The following is a 17,409-nucleotide window of genomic DNA, read 5'->3' as shown; positions in this document are numbered from 1 at the left end:
TCAGGTTGCAGGCCACCGTGATCAATGTCAAATTAGTGTATGATTTCAATTAGTGTGATACCCATCACCACAGCACACCTTTTTACATACAAAATTCAGTATGAATAATCGATCGATACTGTACATACATACATTAACTGTAAATAGATTTGGCGAGTCAGCCCAAAAGTCCAAATTTGGGGTAAAAGAAAGACAATATACTGTACATGTAGCATATCTATCGTTTGGTTTTGTTGTCAAGGATATATTGTGTGTCTATAGTTGCTCTTCACCGATTTCGTAGCGCTGGAACGCCGTGAGCGAAATGGTCGTGCCGAGCTTGGCCGCGGCTTTGTCCAGCACAACAGACACCTTGGGCGACCCTTCTTCGACCAAATGCTGCTGGTCGATCAACGTCACTTCGCCAAAGAACTTGTTCATGCGACCGTCCACCATCTTCTCGACGACGTTCGCGGGCTTGGACTTGGCTTGCTCGGCCACCTGTTCCAGCACAAATGCGCGCTCCGCCGCGACGCGGTCGGCCGGGACGGACTCGCGGTTGAGGAAGCGAGGCTTGGCCGCCACGATGTGCATGGCGAGCTTCTTGCCCACGGCTTCCAACTCGACGCGCTCAGCCTCGGATAGTTCCTTGGACACTTCCAGACCCACCAACGCACCTGCTTGGCCAAGGTTCAGGCTCGCAGAGGCGACGCGATGGACGTATTGCGCCACGACGCCGCGGGTGACGGCGACCGTGGTCGCGCGTTGCAGCACGAGGTTTTCGCCCACACGGCCAATGAGTTCGGGGATGAAGTCGCCGACGTTGCGGTCGTTCAACGAGAGGACATTGAGCGCCGCGGTGTCGTAGTTGCCAATGAACGCAGAGTCAGCATGGACGGTGCGCGTGATGTCGGCGAGCAGCGCTTGGAACTGCTCGTTGCGCGCGACAAAGTCCGTCTCGCTGTTCATTTCGACGATCGCGCCGCGCTTCTTGTCCGAATCCACGAACAGACCCACGAGACCTTCGGCGGCCACGCGGCCAGCCTTCTTCGTGGCCGTCGCGATGCCTTTTTTGCGCAACCATTCGTAGGCCGCGTCAAAGTCGCCCTCCGACGCCACGAGCGCTTTCTTCACGTCGCCCATCGGTGCTTGGGACGCCGATCGCAGCTTCTTGATGTCTTCGATGTTGGGTGCGTAGGCGCTCATGCAACGCGCAGAAGGCATGGGAGCCAGCAGGACGCGGCGAGCGACGATGGACGTGGCGCGGTGTAGCATTTTCGTGTAAAATTCGATTTGTGTCGAGTGGTGGTTTGGACCCCTTCATTGATGCGCGAATTGGATTGGCTAAAATGATGCGAATATTTCTAGCACATTCATCGCAGAAAAAAGCGTCGGCCACTTCCATATTTCGAAAAGTAACATGGAGCTGTCCAACGTGGAGAGTGCGCTGCGCAGTTTGCTTCGCCGCGAAAACCTTCCGGCGTCCATCATCGAGGCGGCTGAAACTCTCATGCAGAAACCTAGCTCGGATGTGTTTGTATCGATGATTCCTCGCTTCCTCGGAACGCTGGATCCTCCGAGATGGGATGTGCTGGCTGTAGGATTCCTTATCGCGAGTGCCCATGCCTTGACGTTGGATGCTCACTCCGACACGTGGGAACTCGTGGTGGATCGATGCCATGCCAATCTGGAGCACTTGGAACCCCGTGTCCGTCGACTCGTGGGCAAAGCTCTCGGTGCGCTTAGTGCAGTTCGCGGTGCCGGAGTGTATGATGCATTCCGCGAAGAATTGATGGACATCATCGAATGCAACATTACGCGCTCGCCCGAATTCGAGGAAGTCAACGAGGAAGAGTATTTCTCGTACTTCGACACGTCCATCCCACTCGCGTCGCCCTTGTCCACGCCCACGTCGCCACACCGCCTGGACGACATTTCCGGGTTCAAGAGCCTCGAAACGACACTGCTTACGTTTAAGTCGTTGGTCCAAGGCCTCGGTCCTGCGTTTTTAGCGGCGCTCGAAGCCGACGACTTTGCTTTCTTCCATTCGATCGTCGTTCGCAGCGTCAAGCACGGCAACCGACACGTACGCAACGTCGGGTTTGAAACGCTCCATGTCCTTCACAAGTCTGTGCTTCCGCCGCGATACATCATGGCCCATCCATCGCTCGGCCATGCGATCGCCGATTGCTTGGTCCGCGGCCTCCAGGATCCATGGAGCGAAGTGCGCCTCACGGCATCCCAAGCCACACGTTCGTTTCTCCTGCTCTGTGACGTCCACGACGAACGCCCGCTCTTCTACGCCAAACTCGTACCGCGCATGTGTTTGAATCGGCATTATGTTGCCGACGGCGTCAAAGCGTACTCGCGCGACACGTGGGCCAAGGTCATGGGCGAGACTGGTCGCCATGTTGTCGCGCAATTCACCGCCGAATGCGTGCAATGCTACGTGGACGCCACGGACGCCGACAACCCGTTTGTCCGTGAAGCGGCATGCATTTGCATTGGCGAGCTCGTTGCCCGAGTCGACGCCGCGGCGGTAACATCCATACCTTCCATGCTCCTGGACCAAAATGCCTCAATCACTTTGTAGGTTCAACCGCATGTGCTCGACTTGCTTCGCGCCGCGCGGATATGCCTGCAGGACGATGTGTTTACAGTCAGCGACGCCGCGTGTGCCGCGTCCTCCCAAGTTGTTTTGGCATTTCCGACAGAATGCCGTGCTTCGTTGCCGGCCTTGGTACGTTTGATTTGCCATTTTCTCATCTATGTGCTTACAGGGTTTGGACATTGTAGTTGAAGTGGTGGACCGTGCACTTGTCGGACGACGTGTGGAGCGTGCGCGAAGATGCCGCGGTGGCGCTAGGAAGTGTCTTGCGCGCGTACCCAACAGACGAAGCGCTGCGCAAACAAATTGTCGAGTTGGCTGCCACGTTTCTCGGCAAAGCCAAGGACCAACCTGCGATGAGCCAAGCTGCGTACGACGCGCTAGTCAAGTCGGAGGTCGCACACAGCACCAAGCAGCGGTTCTCGTGCTGCTCGTTTGAACCGCGCCAGCTGAAACGGGCGACGGATCATGATTTATGCCACGATCATGACCCCGCTGCTGGCCATGCTTTGTGGTCCCACACCGATGGCGCGATCTATTTGGTTCGGGAGATGTGTGCGACTAAAGAGGCCCAAGCCGACGCGATTGCACTCTTCCCCGCCCTCGTGGACGCGTCGATTTTGCGCCATTTCCCCCAAACTTCCATCTTGCAGGAAACGTTGTGGAAGCAATTGCCAGTCATCGGAGCGTCGCTGGGCAAGCAAGTGTTCAAGCGACATATTGAACTGTTCTTCGATCCGTTGGCATTGACGCTGCAGGGTACACCGTCGGTACCTGCATGACCATCCCCAGTCATGTTGTCGTGTAGGAACACATCGGTTGGCCAAGTTTGCCGCCGTCGAATGCACCAAGCAGCTGAGTCAGTTGATCGGTCCGAGCATCTTCCGAGGCCGTTTGGACGCCAACAGCATGTGGTTGGCAGTGATCGCTCCGCACTTGGATCCACAGCCCTAAGCAACATGATTAGCGCCGCTCCATCGAGCTAGACACGTCGCCGCCATCCTTTCGTCGTCATAAAGGCGCAACTTCTTGAGGCCGTGTGAGAAAGCGGGGAAAATTTCGAATGAATTGCGCGCGTAAATTTTAAATCAGACTTTGGTGCGATTTGATTGGCTGGTTTTAATAACCAGACGAAACCGTCGCTGATGCGGTTGAGCAAATTTTAGCGGCATTCTTCGACAGTCTTGCATTACGGTTGGATGAGTCACATCCACGTGTCATGTCGGGTGCGGCCTCAGAACAGCGTGGAACGGAAGCATGGGGGGCAGGAATGGTACAGATGACACGGAGATGGACGCATGCGTGAAGGGTGAGGGGACGCTCATGGAGTCGTGTGTATGCGTGTGTAGCGTCAAAATCACCGACGGCAAAGCCATGGAGATCAGCAACGACGAAGGGTTTGCAAACGACTATCTCAAGTATGGCACTCCGCGGTGTGATTGTCGGGATAATGTGCGTGATGACACGCGCTTCTTGTAGATGCACGTTCGACCAGGTGTTTGACGCACATGCCACCCAGAAAGAAGTATACGAAGCGACAGCAAAGCCCCTCGTCTTGGACCTGCTAAACGGATACAATTGGTAGACTTTGCCCCATGGAATTGGTGACATCATGACGTTGTTGCATTAGCACGGTGTTTGCGTACGGACAAACGGGGTCGGGAAAGACCCACACCATCTACGGACCCAAAGATGGCGTCGCCACCAAACCCGACGATGTAAACCGGACCATCTTGAATGCCTTTGAGCGTACCAACGGTCTATCTCTTTTGGGAATGTAGCAAGGGTTGATCGGTCGACTCGTGCACGACCTGTACGACCACATCCGACGGCGGCAGTCGGACCAACTAGTGTTTGAGATCTCTGGCTCGTTCATTGAGATATACATGGAACAAATCAACGACCTTTTACAGCCAGCCAACAAGAACCTCCGCGTGCGTGAAAACACTGACAAAGGCGTGTACGTGGACGACTTGCTCTCTGTGCGTACACCAACTGAGGTACCCCCGTCGCATATCCTTCCATTCGAGCATCTTCAATCTCCCTGACCTGTGTGTAGGAGTCGATGCTCAAACTCGTGGAGCGAGGCAACACCAACCGAGTCGTGGCTTGCACGCGCATGAACAACGTACACACATCGCCCACAATGCTTCATGCGAAGTGCAACTTGTAACCTAGTTCGATGTTGAATGTGATTGCAGGACTCGAGCCGAAGCCACACGGTGTTGGTGGTCAATATGGTGCAGCGAGACGTGGCGGCGGCGACGGAGAAGCGCGCGACCATGTACGTGGTCGACTTGGCCGGGTCAGAAATGGTCATGAAGACACTCGCGTCGGGCAAAACGCTCAACGAAGCCAAGGCGATCAACAAGTCGTTGTCGGCCCTGAGCAACGTCATCAAAGCGCTTGGGGACGGCCACAAGCACATTCCGTTTCGCGATTCCAAGCTCACGCGGATACTGCAAGACTCGCTGGGGGGGCATGCCAAAACGTGCTTGATCGTGACCGTGTCGTCCAGTTCGTACGTACGTACTACTACGTGCGTATTCTGCGACACTGTGGTTGGTTTGGTTGTACTCACACTATTAATGGTCTTGTCGATACTATATGGATGATGGGATACAATATGGCGTAGAACGTGGCCGAGACCATCTCGACAGTGCGGTTTGGCACGCGCGCCAAGGAAATCAAAAACGACCCCACGCTCCACGAGGTACAGTGTCACATATCCGCCACATCATCGCATGTTGGTCATAACATCGTACAGGTCCAAGATGCGTCCATGTGCGACTACCAGCAAGTATGTTGTCGTCCGAGCTACTGTAGCAACAACCAAACGATCATATGCCATATATATATATATATATATATATATATATATATGTATTGTGCTTTCGAGTGAATTTTCGTATTGTGGCGTGGTTTCTCGTTGGAATTTAAATCGATTTGATTGGCTACTTCAATTGAGCTCAAAATTATTAACCAATCAAAACCTTCTCAATGAAAGTCAACCAATCAGATCGAATGTGGATCGATTTGGTCGGCGCGATTCGATTGCATCCCCTCCCCAAATTTGTATCAAATCGACAATATATATATATTTATGTGGGCTACTTGGTAGCTGTACCAACACCTCGTCCTCGAACACGCCAAAACACAGCAGCAATTGCAAGAGTTGATCCAGGCAACGGCCAACTCGTCGACGCGGCCGCCGGAACCCATAATGACTCATCTACTATCACCAGGTACAGTACACTCTGCGACACTGGAGAATGCTCAGGGTTCAAGTTGTTTTCATGTAGAGGACGACGACCCTTGCCTTCAAGCTGACGCTAATCCTCATCAAGCAGCATTAGAACCTCCACCACCACTTTGTGCTGTGGTCGAAATCTCGGTGCAGCACCAAGCATCGCAAACACCGCCGTTGGCGCCACCACCACCCTCGACAGCACCACCCCCTTCAACCCTGGCACGAAGTACGACCGTCCTTTCCTTTGTCCTTTCCACACAAATACGTTCGAATAACTTGGTTTTTGTGTGGATGTAGCGTTGACGTCGCTGCTGTTTGCAGACCAAACGGCGACACGAACAGACCCAGCACCACCACTTGGCCATGCCGACCTCGTGGCGCAACTGAGCCAACTGCAAGAGGACGTACGTACTCGATTGAATGACATGAATTTGCTTCGTATTCCCTTGTTGGCTGTGTCTGAATACCTGATGAACCACCACGGCGTCTGTAGCTGCAAATGTGTCGGTTTGAAGTGGACGCAATGCGAGAAATGAATCACGTGCTGAGTGCCCAAAACGAGGCCTGTAACACGCGCACGGCCGAGTTGGAAAGCGCACTGGACGCGCTCAAGGAAATCAACCGCACAATCAGCGCCCAGAACACCGTGTTGAGCGACCGCAACCTCGAGCTGGAAGCCGTCGACACTGCGCGCGCGAACTTGGCGCCCACGGACGTTGTTGTGAGTGCCTTTGTACTAGGGATGATGATATTGGTGTCGTGGTGGTGGCTAAGTTTGTAACGACGGCTGCGTTGATTATTCACGTATGTGGTGTGTGTGTACGTTGTGGGTAGACGGTTGGCCATCTTCCAGAGGCGCCCAATATGGCGGCCATATCCAATGATTATGTACCCAGTAGTGCCCTTGTCGACACGCTGACACGCAAACTCGTCGAGATGAAAATGCACGTGCATTTCGTGACAGAATACACCAAGTCGATTCTCGACCACGAACCGTATGAGATTGTGCACCAACTGACGCAGCTCAAGCTCGACAACGAACGCCTTCGGGTACCTTTGTACTTGGTCAAGTCTACATAGGATGGAAACCCAAAATGTACTACTGTAACTAGTTGGAAGCTCACCACCATGCCATCACGATCAAGGAACTTCAGGCCAAGTGTCAGGTATGTCCACCATCTTCGCCGCTCGACCATCTCGTTTGAAAGTGAATATATATATATATATATATAGTGAATATATATATATATCTTTGCGACGACTGGACTTTGTAGGCGATGCAAGAAGCTGTGGCCAAAACCGACGACAACACGGCCAGTTTGCAGCGAACGATCGGGGAATACCAAGCCTTGTACAAAGAGCAAGTTCGGTTGAGCCAAGTACGTCGTCCGATATCCATCCATATCGATTCAATAATAACGTTAATATAAGTACACGAGTATATGATGTATTCATTCAGTCTCACGTCGTTTAACCTAGGAGCGGCAGCAAAACCTGTTGAAAGAAGTCGAGTATTACAAAATGATATGGCAACGCAGTGCACCGACGACCAAACGAGACAACAACCAGCAGCCCCTCTTCACGGCGACCACTTCTTTCACCCCCAGTCACATCACGTTGCCAGCCGACGGTGGCACGACCCAGCATTCGCTGTTCAAAGCGGCGTCGTTCTCGGGAGTCGTGCCAGTGGAACCGCTCAGCTTGATGGCGTTGAAGCGAAGCTCGAATCGCAAGATTGTCAAGCCGCAGTCGCCGAAAACGGGCGGCTGCATGCATTTGCCTCACACCAATAGCCCCATCATCATCCATGCCAATCAAGTGAGATAACCAAACACAACCCCCTTTGCTCCTTGACACGATATACTTATTATATATATATATATATATGGATCCAATGACACGGTTGTCTTCTAGGCCAACCCCGATTCCACCGACGCCAACAACGTCCACGTGGTTGAAGAAGACGATGACCCGCTCAGCTCAGTGTTTGGCCAAGACGTGCGGCGTGGCTAGTTAGTTGTGCTTGCTGTCGTCCTTCAATGCAGTATCTTTCAGTAAGGGTTTGGTCTCGTCGCGGTCGTCAGAGTCCGAGTCGTGGTCGCTTGTACGATCTTCACTTACACTGGGGGAATGTTTCGATAGCCAAATCGCTGACGCCAACGACAGCACCGCCACCAAAATCAACAGACCAATCGTATTGCCCAGCACACAGTCCCACGACTGGTACCCCTTGACTTTGAGCCCGTCCAACGTGCCATGGAGGTTGCAGCTTCGGTTGAACATGAGCTTTTCCATCACGCCCGCCACTACACATACACATTTGGGACACATGCATATATATTTATGATATCGTTATATCATCAAAATATCAATGAATAGATATATTTCCATATTGTCGATTTGATACAAATTTGGGGAGGGTTTGGTGCAATCGAATTAATCGCGCCGACCAAACCGATCCACAATCGATTTGATTGGTTCAATTTCATTTAGAAGGTTTTGATTGGCTGATCATTTTGAACTCATCTGATGTAGCCAATCAAATCGATTTAAATACCAACGAGAAACCACAACACAATGAAATTTCACTCGAAAGCCCAATAAGCAGTTAACTAATAAAACCATGCGAGCTCAACGAGTACTAATCAAACTATGCGAACTCAACTAGTACCAATAATAGTTGCAGATTCAGCCAAAACCTCTTTTAATAATATCAAAAGGAGCAATGAGATCTTTTTACCCGTGATATCATGTACAAATACAGATATATTTGTGTTTAAATTTATACTGGTTCTATAGACATCAATATAACAATCACACATGTACCTGTAGTGATCCCAACCAGGGCAACGATGCCGACGCCAAGACCGATATGGTACGGAACGAGCAGCATGCGCAACTTGACCTGGACGCCGGGGTAAAAGAACGCCAGGAAGCCCAAGGCGTACTAGAAGATTGGAATAAGTTGCAAAGTATATAAACGTGACGTCGTACTTGGCTTGCAAACACAAGCAACGTCGCCAGGCCGATCCAGCTGTGCAAGCTGTAGAAGTTCTTGATGTCGTGTTCGTTGTGAAACCGAACGACAGCCACCAACCCCACGATCACAGACACAATGGCGCAAGTATGGCATGCCACGTGAATCATTTTGTTGACGTGGTGCGAGTACGGCTTGGTCACAAAGATCAAGATCGCTACGTATTGCAAAGTCAATCGAGGTCATGACGAGCGACCATCGCATACCTTGCGACGAGCAAAAGAGCAGCCCAAATGACATCAAGACAGGATGCCAATTGAACACACGACCGTCGTTTGGAGCCCACGCAAAGCCAGACAACGATTTGGCTTCGACGGTGTCGTCCGACGTGACCGTGTACGACGTTAGCGTCGTGCCCATCCACACGACCATCAAAACAACCACCACGAACGGCAGCACCTATCCAAGAAGCATCACCGTCAGCAGCAAGCACTCACGTCAGCTAGGAATACGTACGTAGGAGCACGTGCGCATCACACTTCCCATCACCATGTTGGAAGTAGGAGTTGCTACAAGATGACAAGATCGCCAATGGGTTGATCCTTGCAGTTGAGGCACAAGGACATATTATCCGGAATTAACGAGCTCAAGTTTTTATCCGAACAACGGCCGGATCATCCGAGAAACACACTATTTGACGGTCAAGTTGAAGTAAGCGACCTGTCGCCAGGGGTTTCCAGAGTAATTATAACTACTAGAAGTAATAATACATATTGACATGTACATTGCTTACTGCATTTAAATATTAAATTGTCTAATTGTCAATTATTTAAATGAACAATTTTATTTCAATACAAATGATAAGATAATAATAAAATATGGTTGGCTCAAGTAAAATTACTATGGATCTCGCACAATTAAATTATTGTAATTCTTTAGCGCTTTGCAATACTAGTACATTATTTTGTGTATTGAATTGCCAATTCTTTTTTTCCATAGTACCCTGCCTGTCGCTCCCCAGCATGTTGCAAATGTGGTGCCCGTCCACTCACTTCTTGCGTGCGTGCTCCATGCTTCTCCACAGCTCCTTGTGAAAACAAAGGTTCAGGGCGCTTAAGGTGCTTGTAGTGTACTGGTATTGCAACTCTTACGAAGCTTAAGCAGCAGCACTACTTTAGAAACGGGATCTTGACGTCCGAGTTGGCAATCGTTTCCTCGACAGGGTGTTTGGACACCCACACGACCAGCAACAGCGCCACGAACAGAAGTGCGATGGACACGGCCGTGATGCTACCAAGCACGCAATCCGACGCCATATACGACGACACGTTCGCGCCATGTAGCGTGCCAGTCAAGTCGCAGCTGGCGTTGAACGACAGCTGCTCGAGAATACCAGACACTACGTGTGGGTTAGCGTAGGAACAAGGACATTTGAGAGCACGCACCAAACGTCATGGCGATCAGTCCCATGACCCCGAGACCGACGCCAATGTGGAACGGCATCGACTGTTTCCGGAAGGGGACGGCGGCTCCGGGGAAATAGTACACGACATACCCAAACATGTACTACTTTCGAATTCAGGTGTGTTGCAACATACTAGTATGAGGGAACCTGTGCCCCAAACGCGATGAGTGTTGTGAGGCCGACCCAACTGTGGACGCTGCGGAGGTTGTGAAACCCATGTTCGTTGTGGTAGCGGAATATGGCGATGGTGCCAACGGTCACGGATAAAATGGACACGGAGTGGCACGCGACGTGGATGAGTTTGTTGGTGATGTGGGCGAATGGCTTGGTGACAAACACCAAAATCGCTAGTGGCACAATGGAATCAACTCTTTGGGCATGCAAGTATGAGGAACATACCTTGGGACGAACAGAAGAGGAATCCAAACGACATGAGGACGGGATGCCAATTGAACACCAAGTCGCTCTTGTAACCCCACGAGAATCCTGCCTGAGGCGTCGCGACGATGGTTCCGTCGGGCTGTACCGTGTACGACGTCATCACGAACGCCATCCACACAAACACAAGGAGGACGGTAAGGAGCGGAGCCGCCTACGCATGACGTTGAAGGCAGTGCGAACGTGGACGCGTTCCGTGAGAAGATCTACGTACGTATGCGATCGCATGGACTGCTTGCATGCCTGATGCCAATTACCAAAATGCCGCTCGGATCTTCGGCTGACGTCGTTTGATTGGAGGAACTACACTAATTTACGGTGTTTTTCTAAAACGGCGCAACCGGATTGGCTGATGAAAGGGCAACTTGAATGATACAGTACGGTAAAAGGACAGTTCACGAAGAAACAAAGCAGAATGGATGCTGGCTTAAGATGGTGGAAGTACGGCCACATAATGCACTACAGGTAGATCGTTGCAACCTTTCAACTTCACGTACTTCCTTGTCACACACACGTTCTTATCGGGCTGCATGTCAATACCTATAGAGTATTTAGTAGTGGCGGTTTCCCACTCAACTGGTCACAGTTACGAAGTGTGTAATATCCATCAAACATCGTGCAATGGACCGAATTCCTCCAAGCGGCAGCAATGCCGCCAATGCTAGTTCCATTCTGCTCGCGCCAGCCCCCCACGACGAGCCACCGCCGGGCCCCTCCGCGCCAGCCCCCTTGGACGTCGTCGTGGCAGGTCACACTCGTCAGTGCTCCCTCAACTTACCACTACATTTATAGCATCATCGGGCGACACGTCGAATGATGTGTTGCTTCGTGAGGTCGCCCCCAAGTCGCCCCTGAATCTACGCTTTAGCTTCAACTTTGACGAGCGCAACGAGTATGCGAACACGATGGACACACATCCAGGGGGTCTCTGTTGGCAACATTGTGTTTTTGTGTAGACTGTCGGTAAGCCATGCTATCCATTACGTTGTCCCCCCATTATGGAAACATGACGACTGCATGTCCAACGACACGACTTCCAATGCGGCGGTTGAGGGCGATGATACGTCCGCCCACGCCCCCGATCTTTCTCATGTATGCAGTTTGTGCCTACCCAAGTATGGGATCTGCCTTCATCGATGCGGTAGGCCGCCGCCACGCGACGCAAGCTAAAGGAAGGAAGGACAGACGGATTCGGCAAATCCGATACAAGTCAACATGTAGAACGCCAGGCGGCTTCAGCACCACTCCAGGGAGACGAAGGAGGTGAAAGTGTTGGTATGGTGGGGGCGAGTACGTTCATGTTGTCGTCGACGACTGCGCCAACGACCTTGCAAGAAGAAGGTAACAGCAGCAACTGCAGAGACGAGCAGCCCACCCCCCCCTTGCATACCAGCCAACATCGAAACAACTTGGGTGAAAAAACCACCTTGAAATCACAACCCAACGAGTCAATGGACGATGCTCATGACAGCATGCAACGCTCAATTATATTAGAGGCGAGCGAGAATGGAAAGAACACGAACAAGGCAAGTGACGAATGTACGAACGAAGACCGCAACCCCGCAACCAACAAGGGCGCTAAGCAGCACGTACAAGACGAACCCACCATCAAGCTACCTGAGGCAATCAGCCAGAATGAACGGGATTGGATTGAGACTACCCAGCCGTCCTCGCCACTCCAGGACGTGGTTGCCCCCAAGAACAAAGACAATACAGACGCACAACAGACAGCCCGATTGCGTCGTCCAGTTGCGGCGACAAAGCCGCCTTTGGAATACACAGTTGACAGCGTTTATCCGAGCAAATGGGAGGACGACACGGCAGCTCTAGTGGCCACTGCGCGACCTCGTGCGACGCCCCGTCCCGTCAAGCCAAGGTCCAAGAAACAACTATCGCTAGGGGGGCCTGCTGCTGTCCATGCACATTCAGCCACGGTACCTCCAACACAATCATCCATACACCAGTCGAAGCAACAACAGCTTGAGCATCAACTCAAAGCACTGCGTGAGACCAGCAATTCCGACTTGGCGAAACTCAAAGTGCAGTTGAACTGTATTGCGTCCGAGCGGGATGGATTGCAAGCAAGATGGGAACGAGTACGTTGACCTTTTCACTGTCTACTTGATATATATATATTACTTAACAAAAATATCATATATCCAATGCATTCTCAAGCAAACAACATCATTAGGCTGTGGCTGACATGGCTGACATGGAAAACCAATTGCTGGCGTACCATATCAAAGTGGCGACCGCGGCCGCCGAGCGCGAAGAATTCGCTCAACACTGCACATCCCTCCAACAAACTGTCGTTGTCGCCCAAGCTGAAACCGACTCACATCGCAAGAAATTGCTCGCTGTTCAAATGGACTTGCACCAGGCAAAGGTGTGGGACTTTCCGTATGACGTTATCGTCATGAACATCAATAACGGTGGGGGCATATGATACTGTAGGCAAAGTGCAGTGTCGCAGAAGGCAAAGTGGAAACGCTGACGAAAGCCAAGGTCGACGCGATGGGTAAACTTGACGCGGCCAAGCTGACGATCGGTCGATGGCAAGCCAGCGCCGAAAGTGCTAAGGAGAAACAGCACAAACTCGAAGTGGAAGTGGCATCGCTTCGCAACAAACGCGCAGCCGACGCTAAAAAGCTAGCCCAAACTGTCGACCAACTCACTCACCACGCCGCTACGTCAATGGAAAAAGCGGTGGCCCAGTGGACAGTAGACCACGCGACCAAGGTCATGTCCATGCAAGATCAAATCGACAAGGCCAAGCGGACGGCGGAGGATACGACGGCGCTGCTGCATCGACGGAACAAGGCTCTGGAAGCCAAGCTCAAGCAAGCCAATGATCGAGTGGCCATTCTGGAGAGCAAACTGCGCCCACTGTCGCACCTGACAAAGCGAGCGAAAGCTCTGGAAGCTGTGCACAGTGACAACAAGCGTCTTCAACTAGAGTTGATGGCGGTGCATCGACAAGTTGCGGGTAAAAAGGCAAAGTCCAAACCAAGCCACGACTATATGGACGAGCAACCTTCGATTGTGCTATCCAACAATCAGTTTCAGCATCAGCACTCTCCACAAACATCTGAAGGTGTCGACACGTTGCAGTGCGAACTAACGAGGTGGGCTTACAGTGTCATGGATATATATATATATATAACGTTAGCGCTTTTATTGGTCGCATGTTTGTGACAACGGGATGTAGGCTTCAAGACAAACTGGCAGCGCAGTCATATCAAATGGAACAGCTGCGAGCCCTCCACTCGCAGGAATTGCTCGTCCAAGCCACGATATTTCAACAGCAAATTGCAAGGGCAACGTGAGATATATGATCGAATTTTGATGTTAAAAGGAAATGTACTCGACTGCGATGCACAATATGTACACTGTGTTTGTTGGCTTCAATTTACTAGTATGCACGTGCTGGCAACGCATCGGCGGTAAAGGTTCCATGACTAAATACACATATGCATAGCAATAACACTTCTCGACACGAACTCGTACGCCAACTCGATGGAGACCTTTGAACTACTAGTGCAAAAGGCATCAAGCAGGATGTAGCACACCTGTACAGTCTATATACTATTAATATGTACTAATGATGCAAAATACAGGTCACCCCAGCCATAGTAGTAATAATAGCGTCCAAATATAGCCCGCCTCGTCATGACCACTACCATGGTCGCCGTAGCCCCAGGCAACATGGAACTGGTACAGCAGATTCACGACAAGTATTTCAGTCGCATGCAAAACGACGTTACATGTCAATCCTTGTCAAGGTACACCAACATTCGCACCTGTCGCAGACACACCTCAAGGGGGAAGCGCGGTAGGTACGCTCAAGTCCTGTTGATGAGCAACCGAGCAGACGAAGCCGGCGCGTTCTTTGAAGCGTCGATGGCGCAGTGTCCGCACCACCTCGACGACGCATTTGTCCTGCGCGACCACGACGAGTGTGTGAACACTCTGGGTACGACCGTCATTCCCACGTCCTTTGCTTGAAAATCGTAATCAACGTCGTCGCAGCGCATTACGCGTTCTTCGTTGAGCATCACCGCCACAACTGGGTCCAAGCCAAACGCATTTACGAACGCATTTTGGCCAACCACCCGACCCACCCCCACGCCCTCGGAAACTACGCCATGCTTGTGCACAAAATGAACAGCGCCACCAAGGCACACGAGACCAACAACGCCGTGGTTCACCAGTACGTTAATATGGTCTAGCCAATATCTCCGAATCCACAAATCCGTGACATGGCTTGTGGTTAGTGCGTACAACGTCGCGATTCGCGAGTTCCCGGCCCATGGTAGTGTCTTGTGTAAGTATGCCGGGCTGCTCGTGCAGGAGAACAACGTGGCGCTGGCCGAAACGTACTACACCCAAGCGGCCAGCACCAGCCCCACGAGCCCAGACATGTACAATGTGCCGTATGTCATATGTCAACAATCGACCAATATATGCGTGTGTAGTCTCGGGAACTATGCCATGTTCTTGCACGCGATCAAGCAAGACCACCCGGTACTACACCAATTCCGGAGATCGTATCTTGGAGTTCTCGGATCAGTAGGCGGCCGAAGAAATGTACATTGCCGCCATTCAGTTGGATCCACTCCACGCCAACAACTTGGGCAATTACGCCTTCTTCCTCGGGTCTGTATGCCACAACCCCCAGGACGCGGAAGTCTTCTACAAGCGGTCGTTAACATGCAACCGCCACCATGCCACCAATTGGTTCAACGTACGTATGTGTATCATGAGTACCCGTCGCCTAGTGCTGCTGATGTCGTGGGCTGATTGAATACTATACTACTGTAACGTTAGTATGGGATGCTGTTGTGGAGGGAGCTCAAGCACACTGACAATGTACGTCAATGGGGTGTCTACTTTCTGTTGTAGTTCTTTTATATCTTCACTTCCAAACACTGTCGATTTTGGCTGGGCCAAATTATTAGGCGGAGCAGTGTTTTCAACATGCGTTGGCCCTCCAACCCCACCACGCCCCCGCAGCGTTAAACTACGCCCGAATGCTCGATGCGGAGTGCGGCCACGCGGCGCTGGCCGACGCGGTACCTACCGAATCATTCCATTTCCCATCAATGAAATAGTATTGGACGACGATATATTGACACGCATTATGGTTGTAGTATTTTGCGCAAGCCATCGACGCCGACGATCAAAACAGCGACGCGTACTTGGACTATGCCAGCTTTCTCTTTCGCGAACATGTTTGTGATTCGTTTCTGGACGTATGGGAAGTGGTCACACTCTCGTCGGCATACGTAGAGACCCCTCGAGGCGGAGCGGATGTACCAAACAGCGCACGCCCTCGCGCCCTCCAACACCAACGCCACGTACAACTTGGCCAAGGTGCTGCTCCTGCACATGGAAAGCCCGAGCTACGACATCAACCGAAGTGCCACCGATACTAGTCAAGTCGAAGTGGTATAGTTCGACGCTCTCATTGAGGAATATCAACACAAACGGTGGATCGGATGTGGTTATGGACAGTTGTTTCAAGACCTGATACGACTGTGCCCTTGCAAGACGACGCTCGTGGCAGACATCGCCACCCACTTGGCGAAACACCAGTGCTGCGCGCCGTCCGACGTGTTCGACAAGGCGTTTGCCGTCGCGGCGCTAACAGTCAAAGTGTCGGTACGACGTAGACGATATATGGAACAGTTCGATATTGCATGGATAGGTAGCCAAGGGGCTGTTTCATCAAGTCATGGAGCATCACGCCGCCAAAGCCGAAGCATGCTACAAACGAGTAATATGGATCATATATATATACTTATCATTACGAGCGGTCGTAGGCTATCTTTCTCGACAAGACGGACGTGGACGCTGTGACAGTGTATGCCAAGGTTAGTCGTCTACGTATAGTAGTGTTCGTGCTTTAGGATTGACAGCGTACTTTGGGCCAGTTTCTCGTCAAAGTCAAGAAAGATCGAAAAGCAGCCGACTCGCTCGTTCGCAAAGCCATCGCGGCCATCGATGCCGCCGCAGCCAAAGGCGACGGCGGCGATGTTCGAGTCGAACTCAGGGCCAAATTGCTAACGTTGCTGCGACAGGAGTAAGAATAGGTGTCTGGCTCCGTTGGATGGATACTGAAACCACATAATATGTATTGCCTGCCTGCGCTACACTTGGCCAAAAGTATGGCGTAGTAAAAAATACATTCAAGTTCGAACTTGTGGAATCAAATCATCCAAGCAGCCCCCCGACGACCGCGCGACGTGTACGAAGTTGGCGACGCCTCCCCCAGACCATCTACCGCCCCACACCTGGTTACCCTCCTCTACTACGTATACCTCGGCCTGGATCTCGCCTTTGAGCCGGCCGATTCCCCAGGCCAATTCACATCTATTATAGTGTAGCGTTTTCTAAGTTACTAGTATCAGTAATACATCTCCCCCAAATAAACAACTACTTGAGAAATCAATTGAAGATTACGTACTTCTTGCTATCCTACCATCACATTTACCTGACAATTCCTGCACATCAAACTTGTCAAGCATGCTGTATATGAAAGTACTTCCATTGTTCGCACTAGTAATACTAGTAGGGGGTTTCGAAGTTATTACATACATATCGTTCGTACCAGCTAGACTGAAAGTCAAAACCCCGAAACCCCGAAACCCCCAAAATTATGCCGAGATATTGTCATTTGATTGGTTTGCTTA

At 51.4% G+C, this 17,409-nt stretch overlaps 7 protein-coding genes across 13 annotated transcripts; 4 read left to right on the top strand and 3 right to left on the bottom strand.

The window, feature by feature from the left end:
- Positions 1-104: 104 nt before the first annotated feature.
- H257_06526 (translation elongation factor Ts) lies at positions 105-1,261 on the bottom strand. Its single transcript, XM_009831779.1, has one exon. It carries the CDS (start codon positions 1,252-1,254, stop codon positions 256-258), a length of 999 nt encoding a protein of 332 aa, XP_009830081.1. The 5' UTR covers positions 1,255-1,261; the 3' UTR covers positions 105-255.
- A 106-nt stretch (positions 1,262-1,367) lies between these two features.
- On the top strand, positions 1,368-3,718 carry H257_06525. Of its 2 annotated transcripts, XM_009831777.1 has the most exons (4): positions 1,368-2,518; positions 2,573-2,719; positions 2,776-3,346; positions 3,396-3,718. In XM_009831777.1, the coding sequence occupies exons 1-4, from the start codon at positions 1,400-1,402 to the stop codon at positions 3,539-3,541; spliced, it is 1,983 nt and encodes a 660-aa protein (XP_009830079.1). In that variant the 5' UTR covers positions 1,368-1,399; the 3' UTR covers positions 3,542-3,718. The 2 variants fall into 2 exon arrangements, with proteins under 2 accessions (XP_009830079.1, XP_009830080.1); XM_009831778.1 differs by having other exon boundaries at positions 2,776-3,718.
- A 68-nt stretch (positions 3,719-3,786) lies between these two features.
- Positions 3,787-7,850, top strand: H257_06524 (hypothetical protein; the record flags this gene model as incomplete). Its single annotated transcript, XM_009831776.1, has 18 exons — positions 3,787-3,860; positions 3,937-4,005; positions 4,067-4,168; positions 4,218-4,305; positions 4,369-4,587; positions 4,647-4,715; positions 4,789-5,112; positions 5,223-5,300; positions 5,355-5,387; positions 5,709-5,832; positions 5,890-6,063; positions 6,135-6,241; positions 6,331-6,558; positions 6,672-6,887; positions 6,950-7,003; positions 7,112-7,216; positions 7,317-7,655; positions 7,752-7,850. 18 exons carry the CDS (start codon positions 3,787-3,789, stop codon positions 7,848-7,850), a joined length of 2,502 nt encoding a protein of 833 aa, XP_009830078.1.
- H257_06523 lies at positions 7,634-9,423 on the bottom strand. 2 transcript variants are annotated; one of them, XM_009831775.1, is made up of 6 exons: positions 9,331-9,402; positions 9,081-9,273; positions 8,832-9,031; positions 8,664-8,784; positions 7,959-8,143; positions 7,681-7,871 (listed from the first exon to the last, which is right to left on the bottom strand). In XM_009831775.1, the coding sequence occupies exons 1-6, from the start codon at positions 9,364-9,366 to the stop codon at positions 7,851-7,853; spliced, it is 756 nt and encodes a 251-aa protein (XP_009830077.1). In that variant the 5' UTR covers positions 9,367-9,402; the 3' UTR covers positions 7,681-7,850. The 2 variants fall into 2 exon arrangements, with proteins under 2 accessions (XP_009830076.1, XP_009830077.1); XM_009831774.1 differs by having other exon boundaries at positions 7,634-8,143; positions 9,331-9,423.
- Positions 9,424-9,819: 396 nt separating this feature from the next.
- On the bottom strand, positions 9,820-10,989 carry H257_06522. 2 transcript variants are annotated; one of them, XM_009831772.1, is made up of 5 exons: positions 10,932-10,989; positions 10,679-10,871; positions 10,427-10,626; positions 10,260-10,380; positions 9,820-10,213 (listed from the first exon to the last, which is right to left on the bottom strand). In XM_009831772.1, the coding sequence occupies exons 1-5, from the start codon at positions 10,956-10,958 to the stop codon at positions 9,984-9,986; spliced, it is 771 nt and encodes a 256-aa protein (XP_009830074.1). In that variant the 5' UTR covers positions 10,959-10,989; the 3' UTR covers positions 9,820-9,983. The 2 variants fall into 2 exon arrangements, with proteins under 2 accessions (XP_009830074.1, XP_009830075.1); XM_009831773.1 differs by having other exon boundaries at positions 9,820-10,380.
- Positions 10,990-11,325: 336 nt separating this feature from the next.
- H257_06521 (hypothetical protein) lies at positions 11,326-14,098 on the top strand. Of its 3 annotated transcripts, none has more exons than XM_009831771.1 (8): positions 11,326-11,465; positions 11,510-11,609; positions 11,674-11,809; positions 11,863-12,058; positions 12,212-12,813; positions 12,909-13,103; positions 13,172-13,842; positions 13,926-14,098. In XM_009831771.1, the coding sequence occupies exons 1-8, from the start codon at positions 11,339-11,341 to the stop codon at positions 14,041-14,043; spliced, it is 2,145 nt and encodes a 714-aa protein (XP_009830073.1). In that variant the 5' UTR covers positions 11,326-11,338; the 3' UTR covers positions 14,044-14,098. The 3 variants fall into 3 exon arrangements, with proteins under 3 accessions (XP_009830073.1, XP_009830072.1, XP_009830071.1); XM_009831770.1 differs by having other exon boundaries at positions 11,863-12,130; XM_009831769.1 differs by having other exon boundaries at positions 11,863-12,813.
- Positions 14,099-14,365: 267 nt separating this feature from the next.
- On the top strand, positions 14,366-17,152 carry H257_06520. Of its 2 annotated transcripts, XM_009831767.1 has the most exons (14): positions 14,366-14,499; positions 14,554-14,690; positions 14,747-14,927; positions 14,992-15,138; positions 15,193-15,241; positions 15,291-15,461; positions 15,545-15,586; positions 15,676-15,789; positions 15,868-15,948; positions 16,007-16,165; positions 16,232-16,378; positions 16,425-16,493; positions 16,540-16,590; positions 16,651-17,152. In XM_009831767.1, the coding sequence occupies exons 1-14, from the start codon at positions 14,387-14,389 to the stop codon at positions 16,801-16,803; spliced, it is 1,614 nt and encodes a 537-aa protein (XP_009830069.1). In that variant the 5' UTR covers positions 14,366-14,386; the 3' UTR covers positions 16,804-17,152. The 2 variants fall into 2 exon arrangements, with proteins under 2 accessions (XP_009830069.1, XP_009830070.1); XM_009831768.1 differs by lacking the exon at positions 16,651-17,152 and having other exon boundaries at positions 16,540-16,646.
- Positions 17,153-17,409: the final 257 nt, after the last annotated feature.

The sequence above is a fragment of the Aphanomyces astaci genome (genome assembly GCF_000520075.1).
Source record: "Aphanomyces astaci strain APO3 unplaced genomic scaffold supercont1.13, whole genome shotgun sequence".
Lineage (NCBI taxonomy): Eukaryota > Oomycota > Saprolegniomycetes > Saprolegniales > Verrucalvaceae > Aphanomyces > Aphanomyces astaci.
This window is presented reverse-complemented; position numbering and strand designations above follow the sequence as displayed.